Here is a 25,050-nt window from a genome sequence, read left to right as displayed (position 1 = left end):
ATAAAAAGTTTGGAGAGAGAGGGGAGATTGAAATCGTACTTTAAATGATATTACTGTTCTGTTTGTTCAATTCTGTTTTTTCCATGCTATTTAATAGCTAGTCTTATCTCAAACTAATCCTTAAATCATTCCCATTCTTGACAACAAGGAAGCCAAAAGTAAGAATATTCACGTGCTTAACTTTTGATGAATGCTTAAGCACAGTGTTAGCATGTAAATATGGTAGAATGTTATATAACTTTTACAGTTACAAATATACTGTGTCCATTTTAAAAATTAATTATTATCTACCATGTACCAGGTGCTATTCTAGGCTTTGGAGGAACAATGATGAGTGGCATATTCAAGATCACTGCTCTTAGGGGTTAAACTCTGGTAGTGGGATATAGTCATTAATAAATAAGAAAATGTTTATAGGTGCTAATAAAAACCACAAAATGTATACACACACATGCTAACGATATCGAAAGGTTTGTCAGGTTATATCAAAGTGATATTCATAGGGTTGGTAATAGGAGTGGGAATATAAAGTTGCTTAACTGTACTATTTTAAAAACCAAAAGTTTGAGGAAAAATCTCAAAATTCAAAATTTGACTTTCTGCAGAGTAGTATAAATCACTTTATTGACATGGTTTATTTCAGAAAAAGAAATGATTTAACAGTACTTTCATTGCTTACCTAAATACTGACTTTTAAGTTACTTCTGCAGTTCTAACATAAAAATTTGTATTTAGCGTAACATAGAAAATGGGTTCTTGGCCAGGCGCGGTGGCTCACGCCTGTAATCCTAGCACTCTGGGAGGCCGAGGCGGGTGGATCACTCAAGGTCAGGAGTTCGAGACCAGCCTGAGCAAGAGCAAGACCCCCATCTCTACTAAAAATAGAAAGAAATCATCTGGCCAACTAAAAATACATACAGAAAAAATTAGCTGGGCATGTTCGCGCATGCCTGTAGTCCCAGCTACTCGGGAGGCTGAGGCAGAAGGATTGTTTGAGCCCAGGAGTTTGAGGTTGCTGTGAGCTAGGCTGACGCCATGACACTCACTGTAGCCCGACAATGGCAACAGAGCCAGATTCTGTCTCAAAAAAAAAAAAAGAAAGAAAGAAAAGAAAATGGGTTTTTATAAGTTTGATAAAATATATTTATGATAGTTTTTGCAGGTATAGTGTTTTAAGGAAGAAAAGCACAGTTTTCAAGCTGTAAACAGCCTAGAGGTAATAGTTCAGTGCCCTCTTTTTTCAAATGAGGAAATCAATGAATTGTCTAAAAAGAAAATTAAAATTACTATTTTAAACGGTTACTATTAAAAAACGGTTTTTACCGTTGGAGGAAACTCTTTGTACTATGATTTGGCAGCTTCACATGAATCCATAATTATTTCAAAATAAGAAGTTTTGAAAAGTAAAAATAATAATTAGAAAATGGATGTTTTTCCTCTTTTCTAGTTTGTGGAAGACTATGAGCCTACCAAAGCAGATAGCTATCGGAAGAAGGTAGTCCTGGATGGAGAGGAAGTTCAGATCGATATCTTAGATACAGCTGGGCAGGAGGACTATGCTGCAATTAGAGACAACTACTTCCGAAGCGGGGAAGGGTTCCTCTGTGTCTTCTCTATTACAGAAATGGAATCCTTTGCAGCCACAGCTGACTTCAGGTGTGTCCAAGGGTAATGTTATTACATGTGACATACTACACAGCAGTGTCTTTCCCAGAAGCAAATCGGCAAGTAGAGGTTCTCACTTGTTAGTCTTTTACTCTGTGCCTAATTGTGTTTATTCCTTTTTTGGTATCAGTCTATGATTGTCCACTGTGTATGTACACACAGATATTCAGGATACTTTGCATAATCTTACAGCTACCCCAGTGCTAGCTGTATTAAAGCTTGAGCTTGTGACAGCCTCAAATACCAAAAGTCTCTGCATTACTGAAGTAGTTCTCTTTAGAATGAACTACAACTACTGCCATAATAGTTAATACTGAGATCACATAATGGAGCTCTCCCAGATTTCAAATCTTTCTGTGTCGGTCACTGGTTTCTTAGCACCTATGTAGTACTTGGAAGGCACATTGCCATCCTCTTCAAAACACAGATGCCCTGGCAGCACAGACGGAATTTTTTGAATAGAAATAATATCACTATAGACTGGCACACTAGGTTGTGCTGTACAGTATTTTCAAAATCTCATTTGCTGTTTGCTTAATCAAAATCTGGCATCCATTTGGTTTTGGGGGAGGTGGTTTTGGTGAAGGGGAAAGGGGTTCTCCTGTCTATATCGAAGAGAAATTTGACATAAATAAATAAAGTTCTTGAGTAGTTTTGCAAAAATGACATGCATAAATCAAAGGTGTTCTTTAATTATACATATTTTTATTTCTGTGTTAAATGTTTTAATTATGGAGGACACAAAAGAAGCACGTGATGGGTCCTCTGTTTTCAAGATTCACACAGCCTAGTTGAATATATAAGGCATGTAACCAAGAGCAAGTTAGTTGACAAAGTAGGAAACCTAGGCAGTGGTCATTACAGAGGATTCAGGAGGGGAAAGAAGCTGGGAAACCTTCATGAAATAGATGAGCTTGAAAAAAAGAAGGATTTCCACAGATGAGGAAAGAGGACATTTTAGGTAGTTGAGCAAAAAACTAAGCCAAGGCTTATACAGAGCATTCCTTGTTATGTACACTTGAAAGTCTTAAGAACTTGAAGTATTCTAAGAGAACATTCTTTGCAAAAAGCATGTCATTGAGAGACTTTAAAATACAGATTTGTAAAATTAAGTTTGTTGGTTTCTATAAGAAAAAATTTCATGTCTAATAAACTGTAAAGGGTAGCAGACCCTAGTAACTTGTAATCCTGGGATATGTGTTGAAAGTTATATAAATGTCAGTGCTTACTCATTCAGCAGGTATTTGAGTGCCTATAATGTATCAGTTCCTGTTCCAGGTAATGGAATAAATGTTATCACTATAGTCATCAAAGCCAAAGTGCTATCTCAAGGGAATAAAATATTTTCATGCCATGAGAGAACCTTAGGTGATTCCTGTTACAGAAAATAAGGATGATTCTTTACTCCTGTGGTGTACCTCCAATGTGTTGCCCTTCCCATAAATAAAAATGGCCCTAGTGACTCACCAAAATAGAAAAGGCATTTTTGAGATGGTCTGAATAGAGTAGGCACTCCACATGGTCTAACCTGCAAGTATAGCATAACTGTCAGCTACTCCCTTTAGCCTTCCTGGTCATGACATCATTAATGCAGAAGCCATTGCTTCCTCATCTGTATATGTGACCTACTTGCTATATCTCTGGTATCACATTTAATACATTCTTATACTGAGCTTGATTTGTGTGTGTTTTTCCTGATAAAGTAAAAGCTCTTGAGAGCAGGACCTGTTTCTTGCCCATGCAGTATCCCCAGTACCCGTATATGGCAGAGTTGCTAGGATATAACATATATTAAGTACATATTTGTAATCACTTGCTTTGATTTGAAAACTCTTTAACTTTTTTGTTCTTACTTTCCTTATGTCAAAAATGAAGAAGTTGAATTTTCTATTCTAAAATTTTGTAATAGCCTCTAAAACTGTATTTAAACAGAGCATAACATTAAGCAAAATGTGTATGAAGGTAACAGACACAGCATTACCTTTCTCTGACATCCAGGAAAGCAGCTAATAAAACTTACCTATTGACTCTAAAGAATATTGTCTTCTCACCTCTGAACCCGGTAGGTCCAGGTTTTCCAAGGCCATGTTTCTGATAGCATCAATCACAACGTAATTTCAGTATTGGTGTTCCTGCAGTGCCTGACTCAGAGTACCTTAGTTACTAAGAAATAAATTAGTGACTGTATATATACATATGACTAGAGGTGCTGGAGTCACAAGCGCCTGAGTCAGTGTCACCCTCCTGGTGATTAGCGAGACTTAGTTGCAGGTCAGTTATCGTTAACAGCTTAGTTCAGCTGTCAATCGTGAAAGGAACTGGTTCAGAAAGTCACAGCAAATTTATTGTCATCGGGGCTGGAACAAGATTGTGATTGGCCAAAATCCTTTTCACAAGTACATCATAAATTTAATAGTAATAATGGTGACTGTTGACTTGCATTTTGCAAGAAATTATATGAGTGATAGGAAACGTCATAGCACTGTGTAGTGCTGTACAGCTTAACGTATGTCACCCAGATATTGTACTTTCTTAACATTTTTATTTTCTAAAAGGACATTTAAGGTAAGTACAAACCAGCAAAGGATTGAGATGACTTTCTGTGTGGTCCATAGTCTATTAGTGTCAGGAAAACAGAATTCAGGTCCAAAGAACTTCCTGCAAGTGTTGAATCTGTTAGAATGTTAATAATCAGGTGAATAAATCAGGTGAATGAAGTAATGAGATGAATAATAATAATAATACCTCACATTCATACAGCACTTACCATATGCCAGACTCTCTTCTAAGCATTAACATGTATAAACTCATTTATCAAACAAACCTATGAGGTAGATACTACTGTATTTCATAGATCTAAGATGTACGTTTTTTACATTTTACAGTTATAATTGGCAGCAGTTTTTCTTGGTAGTCCATAATGCTTATAATTAGTGACTTCTTAATTTTTTTTTTAAAAAGGTATTATCCGAATTTATAAATGAAGAAACTGAAACACAGGGAGGTTAAATGACCTGTCCCAGGTTGTGCAATCAGGAGTGTCAGAGAGTTAAAATTCAGGAGGCCTGCCTCCATATTCTTGTGCTTAGTGGTGAGGCTTCACCGGCTCTCATTAAACTAATAATGATTCTCTTATAAAACCATATGGCCACCACATGTTTTTGAAATGGAATGTGTTATGTTTCCTATTTAAAATACAGCTGTTTGCCCTACTGCTTATTTTTTAAATGTATTAAGCATTTTTATATAGGGTGTTTTTTTTAAATCATATAATTAAAGTATTCTGTGACATTGTATTATAATATCATTCATTGTTTTGTTAGGATCAATTCTAACCCTCCACTGAACCAACTATTAATAATTTTAAAATATTTTTTCAGTAAGGTAGAATCATCTTTATATGATCAACACTTTCCTTCTACCTTTCTTTTACTTCATGTTGTCCCACACATTTGATTTGACCATTATATATTATATAATATGATAAAGAATTTTTCCCTCTACCAGTTTGTAACTTTGCCATGCAGGGGAAATATCATATAACTTGGAGAACCTCACCGTGATGCCAGACACCTTGGTGTTCATTCCATATCAGAGGTGGGGGTCTCCCATGATAAAGAGCTTTTGGAACTAAACCTTCTCGAACAGGGTTTATTCCCTTAGATATCACATTTTGCGGAACCTCCACAGTGTCTACTATACAAGTTGAGTGTGTGCTGTGAAGGTAGATTTCTCAGGTTCGAACCCTAGTTGTAACACTGAGCAAGTTAACATAATTTCTCTGTGCCTCAGTTTGCTTACCTGTAGAATAATAATGGTACTGGCTGGGCATGGTGGTTCACGCCTGTAATCCTAGCACTCCAGGAGGCCGAGACAGAAGGATCGTTTGAGCTCAGGAGTTTGAGAACAGCCTGAGCAAGATCGAGACCTCGTCTCTACTAAAAATAGAAAGAAATTAGCTGGACAACTAAAAATATATAGAAAAAAATTAGCCGGGCATGGTGTCATGTGCCTTGTAGTCCCAGCTACTTGGGAGGCTGAGGCAGGAGGATTGCTTAAGCCCAGGAGTTTGAGGTTGCTGTGAGCTAGGCTGACGCCACAGCACTCTAGCCCGGGCAACAGAGTGAGACTCTGTCTCAAAAAAAAAAAAAAAAAAAAAAAGTGGTATTAACTTTATAGGTTTAGGGTGAGGATTAAATGAGTTAATGTACATGAAATACTGAAAACAGTGCTTGGCACATTGTAGGCATTCGGCAAAATGCTAGTGGCAGTGGGGGAGGCAGGTAAACAATTCAGGAAACATTGTCTAAGAAGCACAAAATAAACTAATCTGAAAATAAGCCACGATGAGGATTTTTTACCCAATCTCTCAAAAATCATTATAAAATATTTGCAAAATCAAGTGTACTTTGCTGATCTGCCATTCTAATAATCCCTTTAATTTTCTCATTTTTCTCTTAGTCTAAAATGCAGTTGGTTCCAGGACCCTCTGTGGATACCAAAATCCATAAATGATTAAGTCCATTATATGAAATGTCATAGTATTTCCATATAACCTGTATTTTTCCTTTACATCCTCCTATATACTTTAAATCATCTCTAGATTACTTATAATACCTAATAACAGTGTAAATATTATGTAAATGGGGGGGTTGTTTTATTTTTTATGGTTATATTGATTTTTTCCAAGTATTCTTGATCTGCATTTGGTTGAATCCACTGATGCAGAGGGCTGACCATACTTATATTCTTATAGTTTCAGCAGTTCTTAACAATTTCAAAGGAGAGGCATCTGTGAGATGGCAAGATAGTAAACCGACGTCGTACAGATTTCCTTTTGTCTATTGATTTTACAAGAAAACATCTTCCTCTAGTAGATTAATAATAAAAAGAACAGCTAAAATATACATAGTGTATTTGCTATGTGCCATGCACAGTTATAAGACTTTACATTTAATCCTCACAGCAACTGTATAAGGAAGGTATTATCATTAGCCCCATTTTATAGGTGAGGAAAACTGAGGCAAAGAAGTACTTTGCTCAGAGTCACATGACTAGAAGGAGCAGAGCCATGGTAGTTTTAAAATTTTTGACTTTCACAGTGTGTAACTTATCTCTAAATGCAAAACTTATGCTCAAGAGCTAACTTCCATTTCTGGCATGTGTGAGGCTTTAAAAATATTTTGTGGAACCCTTGATAAGATGCAATAAGAATGGCACTCTCTACCTCTGTGATCTTTCTCCCACAGACGCTTAACCTCAGTTTAATCATGAGAAAAGCTCAGACAAATCCCAGTTGAGAGATATTCTATAAATTACCTGACAAGCACTCCTCAGATCTATCAAAGTCATCAAAAACAAGGAAAGTCTAAGAACCATCATAGACACATGAAGCCTAAAGAGACGTGATGAAACTAAATGTCATGTGACATCCTGGATGGGATCCTGGAATAGAAAAGGATGTTAGGCAAAAACTAAGGGTATCTGAATAAAGTTTGCACGTTAGTTAATCTTGTGTCAATATTGGTTCGTTAATTGTGATAGATTTACCACGCTAAAATAAGATGTTCAGGGGAAACTGGGTGTGGGGTAAATGGGAATTTTCTGCACTATCTTCACAACTTTTCTGTAAATCTAAAACCATTCTAAAATAAAAAATTTATTTTTAAAAAAAGCATTTAGAGGGAAGTCACATTTGACTCTTATTTTACACCTTTACTGCCATATTTATATTCTCTTCTTTGGTGTATTTTTCCTTCAGTAGTGAAGTGAATATGTGTAACTCAAATGGGTGATGGTAGAGTAAGAAAGAAGTACCGATTACTTTCTACCCTGTAATAAATGAGCTTGTTATTACTGTATAGAACCAAATATAATTATACATAAGTACTGATTGCAGATGGCTATTTTGTTATTTTAACATGTAGAAGTAATGTTAATATTTCTTTCTTTTGTCTTACTCAGGGAGCAGATTTTAAGAGTAAAAGAAGATGAGAATGTTCCATTTCTACTGGTTGGTAACAAATCAGATTTAGAAGATAAAAGGCAGGTTTCTGTAGAAGAGGCCAAAAACAGAGCTGACCAGTGGAATGTTAACTATGTGGAAACATCTGCTAAAACGCGAGCTAATGTTGACAAGGTAAAATGTGACTTCCTTACCACTTAGTACATCATGTTAAAAATAAGTGGATTTGCTTTAACTCGGCTCCATTTTGTCTAGAGAGTCTGAGACTTTCAAATAGATTTTATATGTGTTGATTTTTATCATCCCTGAACGCTGAAGATACAGCATGTTAGGGATTTCTTATTTCACCTTGTCCTTAGTTTCCCAAGAGACATTAAAACATGAGGCACTGCAGTTAAATGTACTCTTTTTTTTTTTTTTTTTTTTTTTTAGCACTGACGACATTCCTGACCTGAATCCCTGTTGGGGCTGGATAATTTAGAAAGATTTGTACAAGTCCCAGGATGCCAGCACTGAGTGTCCCCACCTCTGACCTGACACCTGCCCAGCCCCATTTAAGTTCTCAAACGGGAAGGTGTCTCCCAAGACAAAGGAGCCCCGAGATAAGAGGGTTTTTAAATCTCTCTCTCACTACTATGACTACACTCCCCACTCTCAACCTTTGTTTTCCCCTGAGTGGAAAGGGAAATCCTCTGCCCTCCTTTCTTGTCTTCTCACTTTGTTCAGAGTGGCCCCTCCTAGGGAGACCAGGTATGGAACATTTTATCTGATTCCTAGGAACTTCCCCAGGTACATTTCATCAGGTTGCCAGAGACCCTCTCCAGTATTTAGGAAGACGTCCCCCTGGGCTGAGGCAGCACAGAATCTTAAAGGCCTCTAGGTGGGACCTTTATTCAGCCTCCAGGTATCTAGGCTCTACAACTCTCATGGGCAAAAGACTTGCGTATAAAACTGAATAAGCACACATTCTTATGTCTTACCCCAAGAAATTTTGATTCATTTCATCTGGAATGAAGCCTGAGAATTTGCTTTTCTAGCAAGTTCCCAGACAATGCAGACTATGAACTGGTGTACCACACTTTGAGTCACACTGCTGTAGGTGACCTCAAGTTTTAATGGACTGGTCTGCTTGTGCCTGTATATCTGTAACCCTGATCCAGAAAGCATTAGGTTAAAAAAAAATTAGAGATTCTTTCTGTTCATTTACTGTAGAAGTTAAGGCAGTGTCATTTCTGTCTTGTGCTATTTTTTTTTTTTTAGCACATGGTTACACTCCTATAGGTCCAAGATATCTGTGTAAAATGAATGCAAGATTTCTACTCAGTATACAATAGTTTTCTCTAAGGTTAGGACAAATATTTTTAAAGTGCTGATGAAAATATTTTAAGATTCAGTATGTTTGGGGTTTGTTTTGAAAGGAAACATTGAGCATTATCATAGCATAATATATATATATTGTTTGCCCCTAATTGATATCTTGAGCAGGTTGTACAACATACTACCAAAACTGCTTAAACTAAGGGGAATGGGGAAGAGAGGCAAACAGTAATGGTCCAGCATACACATCTCTGTTATAACAGTCCTTGTGGTAGCCATCTGCTGGCATCAGAGGCCCTGGGACAAAAGATGTGTGCATTATCACACCTCTTACAGGACAATAAGAAAAAGACCAACAACCCAGTGGAAAAATGGCCAAAAAAAACAGGAACAGCATGTTGTAGAAAGGAAATGCAAATGGCTTTTCAACTGGAAAAGAGGCACAGTCTCACTTATAAAAAAGGAAGTACAACTTAAAAATACAATGGCATATCCTTTTTTTTAACTTGTCATATTTCAAACAAAGAGTTTGAAAATATACTGTTGGCAAGAGTGTAGAAAAACAGGAACTTTTCATATGTTAGTGGAAGGGCAATTTGGTTGATTGTCTATCAAAATTATCACCCAACAATTTTAGTTCTAAAAATGTATTACACAGAAAAAATCCTACACTCATGCATAAATATGTATGTTCAGCGGTAGTCACTGAAGCATTATTTGTAGAAGCAAAAGACTAAATATCCAAATATCCAGTAACAGACTGGTTTAAATTATGGTGTGTCTATGCAAGTGAATAACTATCCAACCATTAAAAAGAAATGAGGATAGAACTAAATGTGCTGATGTGGAATGATCTTCAATATAAAATATGTGAAAAAAGCAAAGTGGTGTGTATAGTTTGCTGCCATCTGTTTTAAATACACACTCATGCACGTATGTGTGTATATACTATAAAGGTGTGTCAGAATCTGGCACATGTGGTTGCCTCCAGAGAACTAAGTCACAAGTGTGTGTTCATTTCACTGCCTTGTGAACTTGTGTATTTGAACTTTTTGCCATATGCATGTACAGGTGACCCTTGAACAACACTGCTTTGAACAACATGGGCAGGCACTGTGCAGGTCCATCTATGCACAGATTTTGTTTCTGTAGATACAGTCAGCCCTCCATGTCAGTGTTCTACATCCACAACCGATCACCCATCCAGAATAAGGTGGTGGGGATGCAAAACCCATGTATATGGACGGCTGGCTTTCTGTATCCATGGCTTCTGCAGGGCCACTTGTAGGACTTGAGTATGCGTGGATTTTGGTATCTGCAGCCATCCTGGAACCAGTCCCCCTCAGGTACTGAGGGACGACTGTATTTATTACTTTTTTTTTTTTTTTTTCTTTTTTTAAGACAGAGTCTTACTCTGTTGCCCTGGGCTAGAGTACTATAGCGTCAGCCTAGCTCATAGCAACCTCAAACTCCTGGGCTCAAGCAATCCTACTGCCTCAGCCTTCCAAGTAGCTGGGACTACAGGCACGTGCCACCATGCCCGGCTGATTTTTCTATATATATTTTTAGTTGTCCAGCTAATTTCTTTCTTTTTTTTTTTTTTTTTTTTTTAGTAGAGACGGGATCTCTCTCTTGCTCAGGCTGGCCTCGAACTCCTGAGCTCAAACAATCCACCCGCCTCGGCCTCCCAGAGTGCTAGGGTTACAGGCGTGAGCCACCGCGCCCGGCCTGTATTTATTACTTTTTCAAAAGAGAAAAAGTAAAGGTATAGGACTGTTTTATTTACTATGGCTGTATAACAAAATATACCTCACAAACTTTCTTGGTAAAACATCATTTACTCTGTTTATAGATTCTGTGGCCAAAAATTTGGGCAGAGCATGGTGGAGATGGCTTGTCTTAGCCACACAATGTTTGATGCCTCAGCTGAAAAGCTGGAAGTATCTAAACTTAGATTCTAAAGGCTTGTTCACACATGTTTGGCTCAGACAGTTGATGCTGACTGTTGTACAGGGGATGCCTCAGTTCTTCTGCATGTGACCTTTTCCATGGGTGGTAGTTTAGGCTTCTTCATAGCACAGTGGGTAGAGTTCCAAGGGCAAGTGTTGCAAGAGAATAAGAACCATGCAGAAACCACCCTGCCTTTTATGACCTAGTCTCTGAAGTTATGCAGTATTATTTCAGCCTCATTCTGTTGGTTGAGCTATGCGCAAAGTCACACCTCAGTTCAAGAGGAAGGTGAATAGACTTCGCTTCTTGATGGAAAGTGGTAAGATTCTGGAAAAGCACATAAAAAATACTGCTGTGGCCAGTTTCAGAATATACAATCTGCAGTTGGTGGTCACCTCTCCAAAACAGAATTATATTAAATGAGTCTGCTTGTAAACTGAGGTACAAATTCATATTGAAAACTATAATTTTATGTCCTGCTACATTCTGCAGTGGCTACCAGATAAAGTACCTCAGTAGCTATATACGAGTCATTTGTAGCAACTATTCAATTTCCAGAATTAAGTTATACTCTCTTTTTTCCTTTTTTTTTTTTTTTGCTGAGGCAATAATCTGATAGAGCTAACATTTATTAGTGCTTATAAGAGCCAGGCACTGCAGCAAACACTAACACGTAACCCTTAACAGTATGAGGCATAAATACTCTTCTCATGCGCACTTTCTAGATGAGGAAATTGAGGTGTGGAGAGAGTACATAACTGGGTCAAGGTCACAGGGTTGGTGTTGGCACCTGCTGCCTCTGGGTCTGGCCAGCTCTGGTGCTCACACTCTCCCTCACTATTTTACTGAAAACAATGGTTGGAATAGACTGTTATCTCCGATATTGTATATCATCCACTACTAGAAGCCCGATCATGAATTTTCAGGGGTAGCAAGTGTTAATATTGTTTCCTTCTATTGAATTGCAGAGTATTACACATTGTCACAGAGAACAAGTACTAGCTTCCCAGAAGATCACTGGGCTCATGCCTTATCCTCATCTGGATTCCAGATAGATGTTTCAAAGAGGCATATTTTAAATCTATTCTGTGAAAAATTATCATAACCACCAGAGCTCTTGGTGGTGGTTTCAGGAGGCCATACTGCCTGGCACAGGGGAATCACCCAAAGGCTATAAGACCATCTAGGCAAACCTCTGTATTCACTATTATTAATAGTACCCCTCTAGCTAAATGTTCTGGTTCTTTTTTTTTTTTTTTTTTGAGACAGAGTCTTGCTCTGTTGCAGAGGCTGGAGTGCCATAGCGTCAGCCTAGCTCACAGCAACCTCAAACTCCTGGGCTCAAACAATCCTTCTGCCTCAGCCTCCCGAGTAGCTGGGACTACAGGCATGTACAGCCATGCCTGGCTAATTTTTTCTGTATATTTTTAGTTGTCCAGCTAATTTCTTTCTATTTTTTTTTTAGTAGAGATGGGGTCTCCCTCTTGCTCAGGCTGGTCTCGAACTCCTGACCTTGAGCAATCCTCCCGCCTCGGCCTCCCAGAGTGCTAGGATTACAGGCATGAGCCACCGTGCCCGGCCGATATTCTGGTTATTAATGTGTAACTCCAAGGCTGCTCTTGATTTTAAGAAATGTCTGGGCATAATGGGAAGAATTGAAGCAAGTAGATGTCCAAAGGGGAAGTATGATTTATTGTTAAGAGAGCCGATTTTATGTTGAGGAAAGAATTTTGATAGAAATGTGCTGTATTTTTAAAAATACTATTTTTGGGTTTTTTTCATTGTACAAGTAATAGATGAATACATGCTTATTATGTAAAGAAAGATTCATAATACAAAAATATAAGGAGGAAAAGTGAGTCGATTTACACTCATATTTTCCTCCTCCCCCCCTCCTATAGGTAACCAGTGCTAACATGTATATTTCTAGACATTGAAGGCAGGAATACATACATCTAAGGGAAAGTTTGTGTTTGCTTGTTTCTCCCCGTATATTAATAGGATATATATATATACACACACTATATATGTGTGTATACATAACGTGTGTGTTGCTTTTTAAATTTTACCGCAAATAGATCTCAGTAGCTCTTTTCATGTCATTGCATATAGATGTACCCACATTCTTTTTAAGATCTACAAAACATTCTGTAGTTTAGGCTTTTCCATAATTCAGTCATTTTCCTATTGATGGCATTTTGGTTGTTTGTAGTTTTTCTCTAACAGGTTGAGTATTACTTGTCTGAAATGCTTCGGACACGAAGTATTTTAGATTTCAGATTTTTTAGGATTTTGGAATATTTGCATATACATGATGAGGTATGTATTTGTATATGAGGATGGTACTCAAGTCTAAACATGAAATTCATTTATGTTTTGTATATACCTTATACATACAGCCTGAAGGTAATTTTATACAGTATTTTTAATAATTTTGTGTATGAAACAAGTTTTGACCATGACCCATGACATGAGATCAGGTGTAATTTTCCACTCATGGTGTCAGGAGAGCACTCAAAAAGTATTGGATTTTGGAGCATTTGGAATTTTAAATTTTCAGATTAGGTATGCTCAACCTGTACAAACAAGCACTCATTGCAAGAGTAAAAACAAGGGTGCATTTTAAATTGTAATGACAAATCACCCTCCAGAAAGGCTGTCCTTGTACTCTCACCAGCAGTTGTGTGAGAAAACCCTTTCCATACAGCCTTGCCAGCACTAATTAAAACAGCCTTTAAAAATCACCAGTAAGATGGATAACTCATTGTTTTAATTTATGTTTCCTGATTACCAATGAGGCTGAGCATCTTGTGATTAAGTGGCTATTTGTATATTTTCCATCAAGTCCCTTTCTTCTGCCTATTAATCTAATGGCTTATTTTTATTTTCTTGATTCACAAGTCCAGTTTTTATTAAGAACATTAACCCTTTGTCCATTTGTCTGCTAAATCTGTACCATATCTTTTAAGTTTGCTTTTCTAAATGTTGTCTGCTAATCTGTACCATATCTTTTAAGTTGGCTTATTTTGTCTTTGCCATGGAAAAACATTAAAAGATAATGTTGTCAAATTTGTCAGTGTATTCCCTTTGTCGGTACCAAATTTGTCGGTAATTTCTGGGGTTTGTGGGTTGCTTAGAAAAGCCTTCTCTCATCCTAAACTTTTAAAAAAATCTTTTTATTTTTTTACTTTGTTTTTGTGTTGGCTTTTAATAGTAGATCTTTAATCCATTTGAAATTTTAGTATTGTCCGTGATGTAAACTAGGGACTACTAAGTACTTAAAGTGAAGAAACTGTTGAAGGCAAAGGTTCAGATTTAAGCTAATAGCTGTGATTTGCTTTACAGAGATAATAAGTTTTATTTTTTTTCATCTGTAAGTATTCTAAGCTAAGCATTATGAGCCCATATGTTTGCTTTGTTTAGTGTTATTTTGATTTATTTAAGGAGGGATTTTCTGTGGCCTCCAGTGTAGAATTAGAAAAGCCAAATTTTGTACACACTGGGTTGCTCTAAAACAGAAGGGAGAAAGAGGGAGACAGGAGAAGAGGGTAGGCAAAAAGGAGGGAGAGAAGTAAATTTGAGAGTGTGTTAAAAGAACTTGGAAGAAGCCCTGTGCTTAGAGGATTGTCATTTGTCTGAGTTTATTGAAACCAGTTCTTTATTCCCGTCCCCAGTTACTCATTTCCTTCCACTTGGCAGTTGAAACAGGACTTCCTTTAGCTTTAATTCATTAAATGGGCTGATGCAGAGTTTCAAAGTTTCTTACTGTATTTGCTAGTTAAAATGACCTTGCCAGTTTCTAATAGGGATTCACTGAAAATTTATTGCAGAGGCTCATCTAAAATTAGAAATTAAACCTTGTCATAATATCTTTGTCATAGTGATGTATCTGCATTAGCAAGCGGCACGGGGAGTACTCTAATAATTACATTTACTTAGAATGGAGGCTTCCTGCCTTAGCTAGTTAGCCATGAACTTGAACCAGAGGTCTTCTGAAATCCCCAGTCTCCGGAGAAATAGAATCACAAGTGGGGACAAGAACTCGTGAATTTTATGTCATCATTGTGTTGCAATCTATTGCATTCTTTGTTTTTGTTTTTGTTTTTAATGCTCAATTTTTCCCTTCTTTAACCATTCATGGCCCTTTGTGTTGGGCCTGTGTCCATTTGACTCAGCCATTAGTCTTTGATAGCGTCCTTTTTCTTTTTTTGTAATTTGAAAATATTAGAGAGGTACAAATGTTTTTGTTAATGGATACCTTGTATAATGCTTACGTCAGAGCTTTTGGTGTGTCCGTCACCAGAACAGTGGTTATTGTACCCAATTGGTAAGTTTTTATTCCACACCTCCCTTCCCACCCTCCCACCTTCTTGGTTTCCGATGTCCTCTATATCTTTTTGTGTCTGTGTATTCCCATCGTTTAGTTGCCACTTATAAATGAGAACGGTGTTTGGTTTTCCATTCCTGAGATACTTCACTTAGGATAATAGTCTCCATTTCCATCCAAGTTGCTACAAAAGACATTATTTTATTTCTTTTTATGGCAAAGTAGTACTCCCTGGTTTGTATGTGTGTATATACACACACCCCACATTTTCTTTATCCACTTGTGAATTGATGGGCACTTAGGTTGGTTCCACATCTTTGCAATTGTGAATTGCGTTGCAATAAAACATTCAAGTTCAAGTGTCCTTTTGGTAAAATGCCTAATTTTCCTTTGGGTAGATACCCAGCACTGGGATTGCTGGATTGGATGATAGGTCTGCATTTATTTCTTTGAGGAATTCCATACTGTTTTCTATAGAGGTTGTACTAATTTGCAGTCCCATCAACAGTATATAAGCATTCCTTTCTCTCTGCTTCCACACCAGCATCTTTTTTTGTTTTTTGACTTTCTAATTATGGCCATTCTGATAGAGGTAAGGTGGTATATCATTGTAGTTTTTATTCGCATTTTCCTAGTGAAGAGTGACGTTGAGCATTTTTTCATGTTTCTTGGCCATTTATCTTCTTTTGAAAAACTTCTGTTTGTGTCTTTTGCCCACTTTTTGATGGAATTGTTTGATTTTTTTTTCTTGCTGATTTGTTTGAGTTCTTTGTAGATTCTAGATACTAGTCCTCTGTCAGATGTATAGTTTGCAGATATTTTCTCCCATTCTGTAGGGTGTCTATTCACTCTATTGATTATTTCCTTTGCTGTGCAGAAGCTTTTTGATTTAATTAAGTCCCATTTATTTTATTTTTGTTGTTGCTATAATTGCCTTTGGGGTCTTAGTCATAAATTTTTTGCCAAAGCCAGTGTCCAGAAGTGTTTTTCCTATATTTTTTTCTAGACTTTTTATGGTTTGATACCCTACATTTAAGTCTTTAATCCATGTTGAATTAATTTTTGCATATGGAGAGTGGAGTGCTATTCTGTTCATCATGTTGGATGGTACCTTATTGTTTTGTTTTCCCTCTTGTGCTATTGTTTTATAAGAGTGGGGAGCTTTAACTTTCAGGTGTTTTTATACCAGTTGGTATCTGTTGTGCTGTTCCATGTATAATGCGTTTTTGAGCATTTCTTGTAGGGCAGGTCTAGTAGTGAAAATTTCCCTTAGTGTTTGCTTGTTTGAAAAAGTCTTTATTTCCCCATCGTTTATGACACTTAGTTTTGTAGGATACAGAATTCTTGGCTGACAGTTGTTCTGTCAGCCAGAGGGCCCCAGTGCCTTCTGGCTTGTAAGGTCTTTGCTGAGAAGTCTGCTGTTTGCCTGACAGATGTTCCTTTGTATGTCAGTTGTTTCTTTCACCTTGCAGCTTACAGAATTTTCTCGTTCATTTTGACTCTGGCCAGGCTGATGACTGTGTGTCTTAGAGATGTCCTATGTGTTATGAATCTTCCCAGTGTTCAGTGACCATTTGTATGTGGATATCTGAATCTCTGATAAAACCAGGGAAGTTCTCAATAATTCCCTCAAGTAGGTTTTCCATGCCTTTTGCTTTTTCTTCTTCTCCCTCAGGGACACCTGTAATTTGTATATTGGCTCATTTCTCATAGTCCCATATTTCTCTGAGTGATTGTTCTTCTTTATTCTTTTCCTTGCATCTTTGACTGACTGGGTTAATTTGACAGCCTTGTCTTTAGACTCTGAGATTGTTTCTTCTGCTTGATCTCTTGTTCAAGCTTTCTGCTATATTTTGTAATTCCCTAAATGACCCTTTTATTTCTTTAAGTTCTGTTATATCCTTTCTTATGTTGTCTTTTTAGTGAGTTTTTCATATTTTTCATTCATGTCCTGAAATATTTTTTTGGTTTCTCTCTTTGGGTTTTCAGCTTTCTCTTCAATTCCATTCATCTTGTTTACCATCCATATTCTGAATTCCATTTCTGACATTTCAACAATTTTCTTTTGGTTTGGGTCCATTGCTGTGGATCTGTTGTTATCCTTTGGGCATATCAAACTAGCTTGTTTTCTTATGTTGCCAGAATTCTTTTGCTGGCTTCTTCTCATCTGAAACCTCTTCTCTCAGTTCAGGGCTAAGTTGGTGGCACATCTGTTCTCACTTGCTGGAACTCTCCTACTCAGTGAGGAGGAGGATAAACCCCTCGATAGCCTTTGTGTCCTCCAGAGGATTGACCCTGACCCTGCAGGAAAGGGGTGGATGCACTGAGAGCCTGTAATTAATCTGTTCTCCTGCATTGTCCTGTTCCCTTGTGGTTGTCACAGTCCAAGCCAGTACTGGGGGATATTCGTTTGGATTGGTGTGTTGGTCCCCAGGCCACTGTTGAAAGTTTGAGCAGGGGGCTGGGCAAGTCCCTCTCCACGGAGGCGGGTGGCATGTCCTTCCCCGACGCCTAGGCAGGTTTTGGGACTTTGGTGGGCACCGGGATGTGTCATGGGACTGCAGCCAGCAGTGGGTAGGCTATAGGACCTTGGCAAGTGCCTGGGTTATGTTGTGGGATCTCAGCCAGTGCCTGGGCAGGTTATGGGACCTTGATGGGTGCCTGGGCACCTCGTGGGACCACAGCCAGCTGCAGGGTGGGTCATGAGACCTTGGGGGGCACCTGCACAGGTTGAGGGACCTTGGTCAGTACCCGTGCAGAGCACAGGACCTTGGTGGCTGCCTGGACAGGTCGGGGGTCTTGACCGGTGCCTGGGTAGTTTGCAGAACTGCGGCTAGGCCACACATGGCTGGCAGGCCAGAGTGATTCGCCTGTCACGTGGCTGGAGTTCTCCCTCCACCCAGGTCCAGCTGTGCAGCCGCTGCTGTGTTACTCCTGTGGCAGCAGTAGTGCTATCAACATGGCAAGATGGCGGTTGCAGATGCTGAGGGCCAGTGGCTGCCTGCTCTGCTCGGATCCTTGGAGGTAGCCAGTGTGGGGTGGGGTGGTGCATGGCACCCAGTCACAGTGAGCATGACAGCACCCACCCTCCTCACTTCCTCACTGACCTGGCAGGGCTAATGGGGCAGTGGCTGCAATAGAACTGGCCCCTCTGCAAACTAGACACTCTGGGGCTGAGAGCACAGATTGGCTCGTGTTGCAGCGACCTGGGACCAGAAGTTGGCAGTACCCCACTGTGCCTGCTTTCCGCGCAATGCTGCTGCAGTCTCCACGCAGCTCCCGGATCAGTTCAGAAGGCCTGCTGTCCTGGGGGACTGCGGGCCCAAAGGTCTCCCCCATAACCGTTCCCCTAGGTGCCTTCTGACCTTGCGGAGCAGATCACCCTGCCTCTCTCTCCCCTGCTTCAAGTATCTCCAGTTGCTTCTCTGATGATTCACAATGCTCTCCCCAAGACAGTCCATCCACGGGTAAACCTTTACCCACGGCCTTTGATCTCCTTGAGAGGGGTATGTGCAGGCTGCTTCTCTGCCATCTCGGCCCCTCCCCTCCAGTAGCGGACTTGCTTTCTGACTTAAATTTTATCTTTCTTGCTGCAGATCAGGAGGCAGCCATTCATCTAAGGAACCCTGGTTCTTTTTGGTAGGAATGGTATTTAACAGCTACAACCTAGGTATTAATTTGCTCATTGCTATTAGGTTGTCATTGCTGTGTCTTTCAGTGAATAGTGCTAGGAAATAGCTATTATTAAAAATATATATATTTGATCATATCATTATTTCCAGTTCAAATTTAACATTACAGATTTTTACCTCTTTGGTTTTGGACTTTACATCTTTTCCCTGTTACTGAAAGTCTTGATTCCTAAACTGCAGTAACATAATTGCTTTCTTACATCATCCTGCAGTATGTATAAAATAGGTCCAAAAGAGCAATATCATTGTCACTAAAAAACTACAAAGTGAAGTTTAAGATTTGTCTTATTTTGTTTTATTTGTTGGAGTTTTATTGCTATTTTTATTCTTAGCGTCTATTCTGAGATAAATATTTCATATGCTGTGTTTTCAAGACACTTCAAATAATTCCTCTGTATGAATATGTCACCAAATTGGAATATAGTCAGTCTTATTTGTTTTAATTTGATTTTCGATTTTTAGGGTTTGCCTTTTTGTTTTTAAATTCATTTTTGAATGTATAAAATATTTATGTCTCCAAAATTGAAATTATATGGCAAGGTATATTCAGAGATGCCTCACTATTGCCTCTGCACTCTTTCCTTCCTCTTGAAAATAAAATTGGTAATTAGGATTTGGTTTGTCATTTCATTATTTCTTCTTGCAAATGCAAACAAGTACATGTGTACTCTTGTCCTACTCACACACAGGTAGCTGTCTGTACTATTCTGTACCTTGCTTTTTTCAGTTAAAGTTTCCATTAGAAAGCTGAAGACATGTTAGAAGGCACATTAATCATAGCCTACATATACTTGTTTATAACATTGATTATCTCTTTTATATTTCTTGCTTATTTTTAGTCTTATTGAGTTTTTTTAATTTTATAAGTAATAACTGAAATTTTTTTTAAAGTCCAATATGCAAAGCTGTGGATCATAAAAGTTATCCCTCCATTTATCATACTATTCATGTATAGTGTGAGTTTGTATCCTTCCAGGCCCTTCTCTATTAGAGAATAGACAACATTTGTTATTGAAATTTAACTTGTGAATTGTTATACTAGTAATTTTTTAGTTATTGTGCTAATATCTCATTATTTGCCAATTCCTAGGTGGCAAGCAAAAACTGACAAATTCTCAAATGAAAGGCAACAAAGAAAGTTGTTTTCTAATGTCTGGTATCAAAATGATAAGAGAAAGCACTCATTTCTAATAATGGAGCTGAGGAAAATGAGTTATAAAATGTAATCAAGTTATTTAAGTACAGTACAAATTTTATTAAATTACTATTAAATATAAATTAATAAAATACATTTATTAGTTATAAATTACTTAAGTGTAATCCACTGAGTTTTATCTCTGGATCTATCATTGCTTTGTAGCACTTTTAGAATTTTTATCTTAAAAATTAGAATACAAAGATCAGGCTTTATTACATGAGCATTTTTAACAAAAAAGTGTAATTCAGAAAATTTCCCAGTTTTCTCATCTTCTCAAGATACTAGGAAAAGCAGACTTTAGTTTTGTGCCTTCTGCTTTCTATACTCCCCAAACAAGAGCTCTTAAATATTTATTCTTTCGTTATCCCTAAGGTTTATTGTTGTGATTTGGAGAAATACTAAGTTCATATTGTGTATTTTGGTTTATTTACCCTATTTTTTTCTTTCTAGGTATTTTTTGATTTAATGAGGGAAATTCGAGCCAGAAAGATGGAAGACAGCAAAGAAAAGAATGGAAAAAAGAAGAGGAAAAGTTTAGCCAAGAGAATCAGAGAAAGATGTTGCATTTTATAATCAAAGCCCAAACTCCTTTCTTATCTTGACCATACTAATAAATATAATTTATAAGCATTGCCATCGAAGGCTCAATTGACTGAAATTACTTTAACATTTTGGAAATTGTTATGTATCACTAAAAGCATGAATTGGAACTGCACTGAAAGTCAAATTTACTTAAAAAAGAAATTAATGTGGCTTCACCAAGAAGCAGAGTTCAGCTTATTTCATAATTGCCTCCATTTATCATGGTCCTGAATGTAGCGTGTGAGCTTGTGTTTCTCGGGCAGTCTTTCTTGATTTATTAAATAAAGGAATGAGATGGGGGTGGGGAATGGGAGGAAAGGCTACTTCCTCTGGTGTTTATTATAAAGCTTAAATTTTAAATCATTTTAAAATGTCTTGGTCTTCTACTGCCTTGAAAAATGACAATTGTGAACATGATAGTTAAACTGTACCACTTTTTTTTAACCATTGTTATGCAAAATATAGAAGAAAAAGTTATTGGCATGGTTGTTGCATATAGTTAACCTGAGAGTAATTCATCTGTGAATCTGCATTAATTACCTGGTGATTAACTTAGAAAAGTGGTGTAAACTTGTACATGGAAATTTTTGAATATGCCTTAATTTAGAAACTGAAAAATCCCAGTTACACCATTCTGGGTGTGTTCTCACTGGTGCCGGGGTCTGCTGCCCCGTGTATACCGGTGAGAGAGTGTATGCCCAGCATGGAGTATAGCTTTTGTATAGAAGATTCTTGAGAAATAACTGTCTGCTAGGAGTCTGTCCAAATTTAAAATGTGTGCCATACTCTGGTTCTTGAAAATAAGGTTCCAGAGCTCCTTGATTGCTTTTAATAAACTATAAGGTCGTTTAAAATGAAGGGCCAGCATATACTTGTAAGATAATTTTAGGCTGCAAGGATTCAGTTATGTTTGAGTAAACCATCTTTTTCTCTATGATGCTGGTCCCTGGAAATCCCTTTCTGCCAGTGGTAATCATGTAAGTGTTAAGTTTTTAATCTCCTGGGAGCGGGGCATAGGAAAAAATGTCAGTAGTGCTAATGCATTTTGCACTAGAACACTTGGGGGAAATACTCATCTTGCTACCTGTTCGTTTCTAAATTTGTACTCATGAGGTTACAGTTTGGCTTTACAGGAGTTATTAGGAGTATTTGTTGTCTATTTATGTTCATAATGAAGAACACTGTAACTACATTTTTTTAAAGTTAACATCAAGTAGTCAAACCCAGGTATGGTGCAGAAAATATGTTTGGCACACACAGACCAAACGTTAGGCTGTGTCACCATTGTGTGGTGTTCCCACTGGAAGAATCATAGCACGCTATTTGAGAATATAATTTCAGTGGGAAATATGCCACTTTCAGATTTTTCTTTTCCTCTTTGGAATGGGGCTAGGACAGTTAATTATACAAAATTTTTCTTTCTTTTTGCTCAGTCCTAATTTCAACAGGTCAGAAATGTGGTCAGGCATTCTGGGTAACAGGTGTGTACGTAAAGTTAACAAAAATAGGCTTTTTAGCAACTCAGCTCTTTAGATATTACATCCAGCTTCTTATGTTAAATATTTGTCCTTAAAGGGTTTGAGATGTACATCTTTCATTTCGTATTTCTCATAGGCTTTGCCATATGCAGAATTAAAGTTACCAATGTAACGCCGGCCAGCGGGCCCAGCAATCTCCATGTGTACTCATTGCAGTCGTATTTAACCAGGGGTCCTAACCACTAACATTGTGACTTTGCTTTGAGACCTTTCCTCTCCTGGGTACTGAGGTGCTATGAAGCCAACTGACAAAGATGCATCACATGTCTTAGGCTGATGCCACTACCCGATTTGTTTATTTGCAATTTGAGCCATTTAAAGACCAATAAACTTCCTTTTTTAAAATGTTTGTGGTGTTACTTGATGCTTACGATATAACGAGTAAAATTCAGATTTTATCAACCGGGGCATCTTTACCAACACTTTAAAAACAACTAAATCTGAGCTCTCAGTTTGGGGACTTCCTTTGTGTAACATTAGATTTCCGAAATAACAGTATCATCGTTGCTCAGGTTTAATCAAGGCTCAGAAGTGGAAAGACTCATGTACACAATTACATGGAAGATACTCTTTATGTGATCATGAAAATCACGAATGTGTATGTTTAGAATGCTACTAAACTCTAGGAAGAATAGATGGCAGCTTTATATTCATTTTCTAATCAGAATGACCCCAGGGACAATTTAAGCTCCAAATTATGTCAGGAATGACCACCCTGTTAACCATTTCATCAAGCATTCTCTTTTACATTTGATGTCCTGTGGGAAATCTTGGCCTATTAATTATCAAACAGCCTGTGAATTGGAAACAATCTGGCCCAATATTAAGCACAACCTTTCAAAATTCAGTTCATTTTAATTTCTTAACGCATACACAGTGCCAGAAGGAGCACATTTAAGTTAAAATTGGCATGATTTAAAATTTTACTGTGTATACTCATTCTTAACGCCAATATGGGATATGATGTTAAGTACTATGCACCAAGCAAAGGTTAGATTAAGTCTGGTCTCAGACTGAATCAGAATGCCTCAAAATTTCGTGACAAGGATGTGAAACAAAATTTGGCAACTTTCTATTACTGCCTTAAGGGTAAACTATCAGCCTTTACTAAAATTCCTGTAGAGGTTTCAGAGTAATCCTTTTTTATTTAAGCCAGTGTTAAAAGTCTATAGTAAATTAGCTTTGGTAATCAAGAGTAGCAAGTCAATGGAGGTCTTCTTCATTCGTGCCTTTAGTTTTCAATAGATGATGGACTGCGTGTTCTGGGCACTGCTGGGAATATGCAGGTACAGGATGAACAGGTATTAGGGGCAATTGCAGAGGTTCATACTGAAGAAAGCACCTACGTTCCTCGTGCATAAGGAAAGGAAGTAACATTTAATAGATTAGAGGTTGTCTAGTTCTTGCACTGGGCTAGGATCCGTTTCTTAATAATTGTCAACCCATATAATGATAGCAAACACATAGCACATCCTACATGCAAGCTATAGTATATTTAAAATTAATACTTAACCCAATAAGTGATATTAACCCGTATTTTGCAGATGTCAAAGCATGCATAGAGAAGTAGAACAGCTTGCCCCAGGCCACAAAACTGGTCACTATTAAGTGGGATTGGAAGCAAGGTAGTCTGGCCCTGAGTTCGTGCTTTTAATTACTGCACAGTGAAGGAGAAGCAGCATGGAGCCCAGATGACTATGGTTGATTATTCATTAGCTTTTACTAAGGTGGAAAAGGCCCAAGATTTCCTGAAGGCTGCAGCCACTCATTCAAGGATTGTCTTCAGAAAGTTCACAGATGTTGCTGTGCTAACCGAAAAGAGGCCTGTTGTTCTTGCAGCCTGGTTGCTAAGAGGATCCAGAGCCAGGAGGGAAAACTTTGTGCGCAGCTCAGCTGTGGAGTCTCAGGACTTACTGTGCTTTTTCCATAACATCAGTAGAGAAGCAGTGTTCCTTTGGCAGCCCAGAGCTGTCCTCCCATATTTTTTTTAACTACAAAATAATTTCCTAGTTTTCTGCTTTAGCAGCTCTGCATGCAGCTGTTGCAGACAACTGCCTGTAGATGCATGCAATGGCAAATGGGCAGGGAGGGAGGTTTGGTCATCCGTATTCTCAATCAGTACCCAGATACCATTGAGGGAGAGGGGGAGGGGGTGGAGGAGCACTTAACATCTGTTTAGGAGAGGTTATGAGACATTATGACTTGCAAGGCTAACCCCATAGGAGGACAAGATTGCTTTTATTGGAAGCCCCAAGGAAAACAAACAGTGAAAGCATTTAGGTGCTTGCAAGCATCTAGCAGTTAGAAAATACTCCGCAAGGCAGTGTTTGAAACAGCCAAAAGAGGGCTTGCTGAATTGGAAGGGAAAGGAGCAGGTATGAGAGCTAACTTCTCCTGGGCCTCTGCTGCTGGGTAACTAACTCTTCCATGGAGGATGTGCAGTGGAATTTCAGGTTGTAGACCTGAGAGTTGCATCATCACGTGCCAGCTCTTTTGTTTGTTTATGGACTGATCTTTGGAGAGGATGCCAGATTTAGTGGAAAGATATTTAGATGGTTTTCCTAGAATGCTAGAAATTGGTCTTTCTAGAAGTCACCTTAGAAGCCATTCCCTCAGCAAACAGGTCAGAAGAAAGATAACTTGAATAGGTTCGCACAAAAAATGTAAGAACCAGAATTAGAATGCAGCTCTTCTGGCTTCTAATTCCAGCTCTTCCATTTATTCTTCCAAGTTCTGGGTGGGGACTGAGGGTGCTTTAAATGGAGACAGCACAATAGAGTCTAAGCGTTCCTGGGGCTTGATGAACTGAAATTCAA

General features: G+C 38.1%; 1 protein-coding gene across 2 annotated transcripts in view; it reads left to right on the top strand.

Annotated features, from left to right (window-relative positions):
* The window catches only part of RALA (RAS like proto-oncogene A), a 77,039-nt gene extending 54,460 nt beyond the window's left edge, over positions 1–22,579 (top strand). The window contains exons 3-5 of one of the 2 annotated variants that reach the window (XM_069461743.1): positions 1,448–1,656; positions 7,630–7,804; positions 20,565–22,579. In XM_069461743.1, the coding sequence (XP_069317844.1) occupies positions 1,448–1,656; positions 7,630–7,804; positions 20,565–20,687 (507 nt within the window). In that variant the 3' untranslated portion in view covers positions 20,688–22,579. The remainder of the gene's footprint in view (positions 1–1,447; positions 1,657–7,629; positions 7,805–20,564) is intronic. The other variant, XM_069461744.1, reaches the window with a different exon arrangement.
* The last annotated feature ends 2,471 nt before the right edge of the window (positions 22,580–25,050 follow it).

Source organism: Eulemur rufifrons, chromosome 29, assembly GCF_041146395.1.
Source record: "Eulemur rufifrons isolate Redbay chromosome 29, OSU_ERuf_1, whole genome shotgun sequence".
NCBI lineage: Eukaryota > Metazoa > Chordata > Mammalia > Primates > Lemuridae > Eulemur > Eulemur rufifrons.
This window is presented reverse-complemented; position numbering and strand designations above follow the sequence as displayed.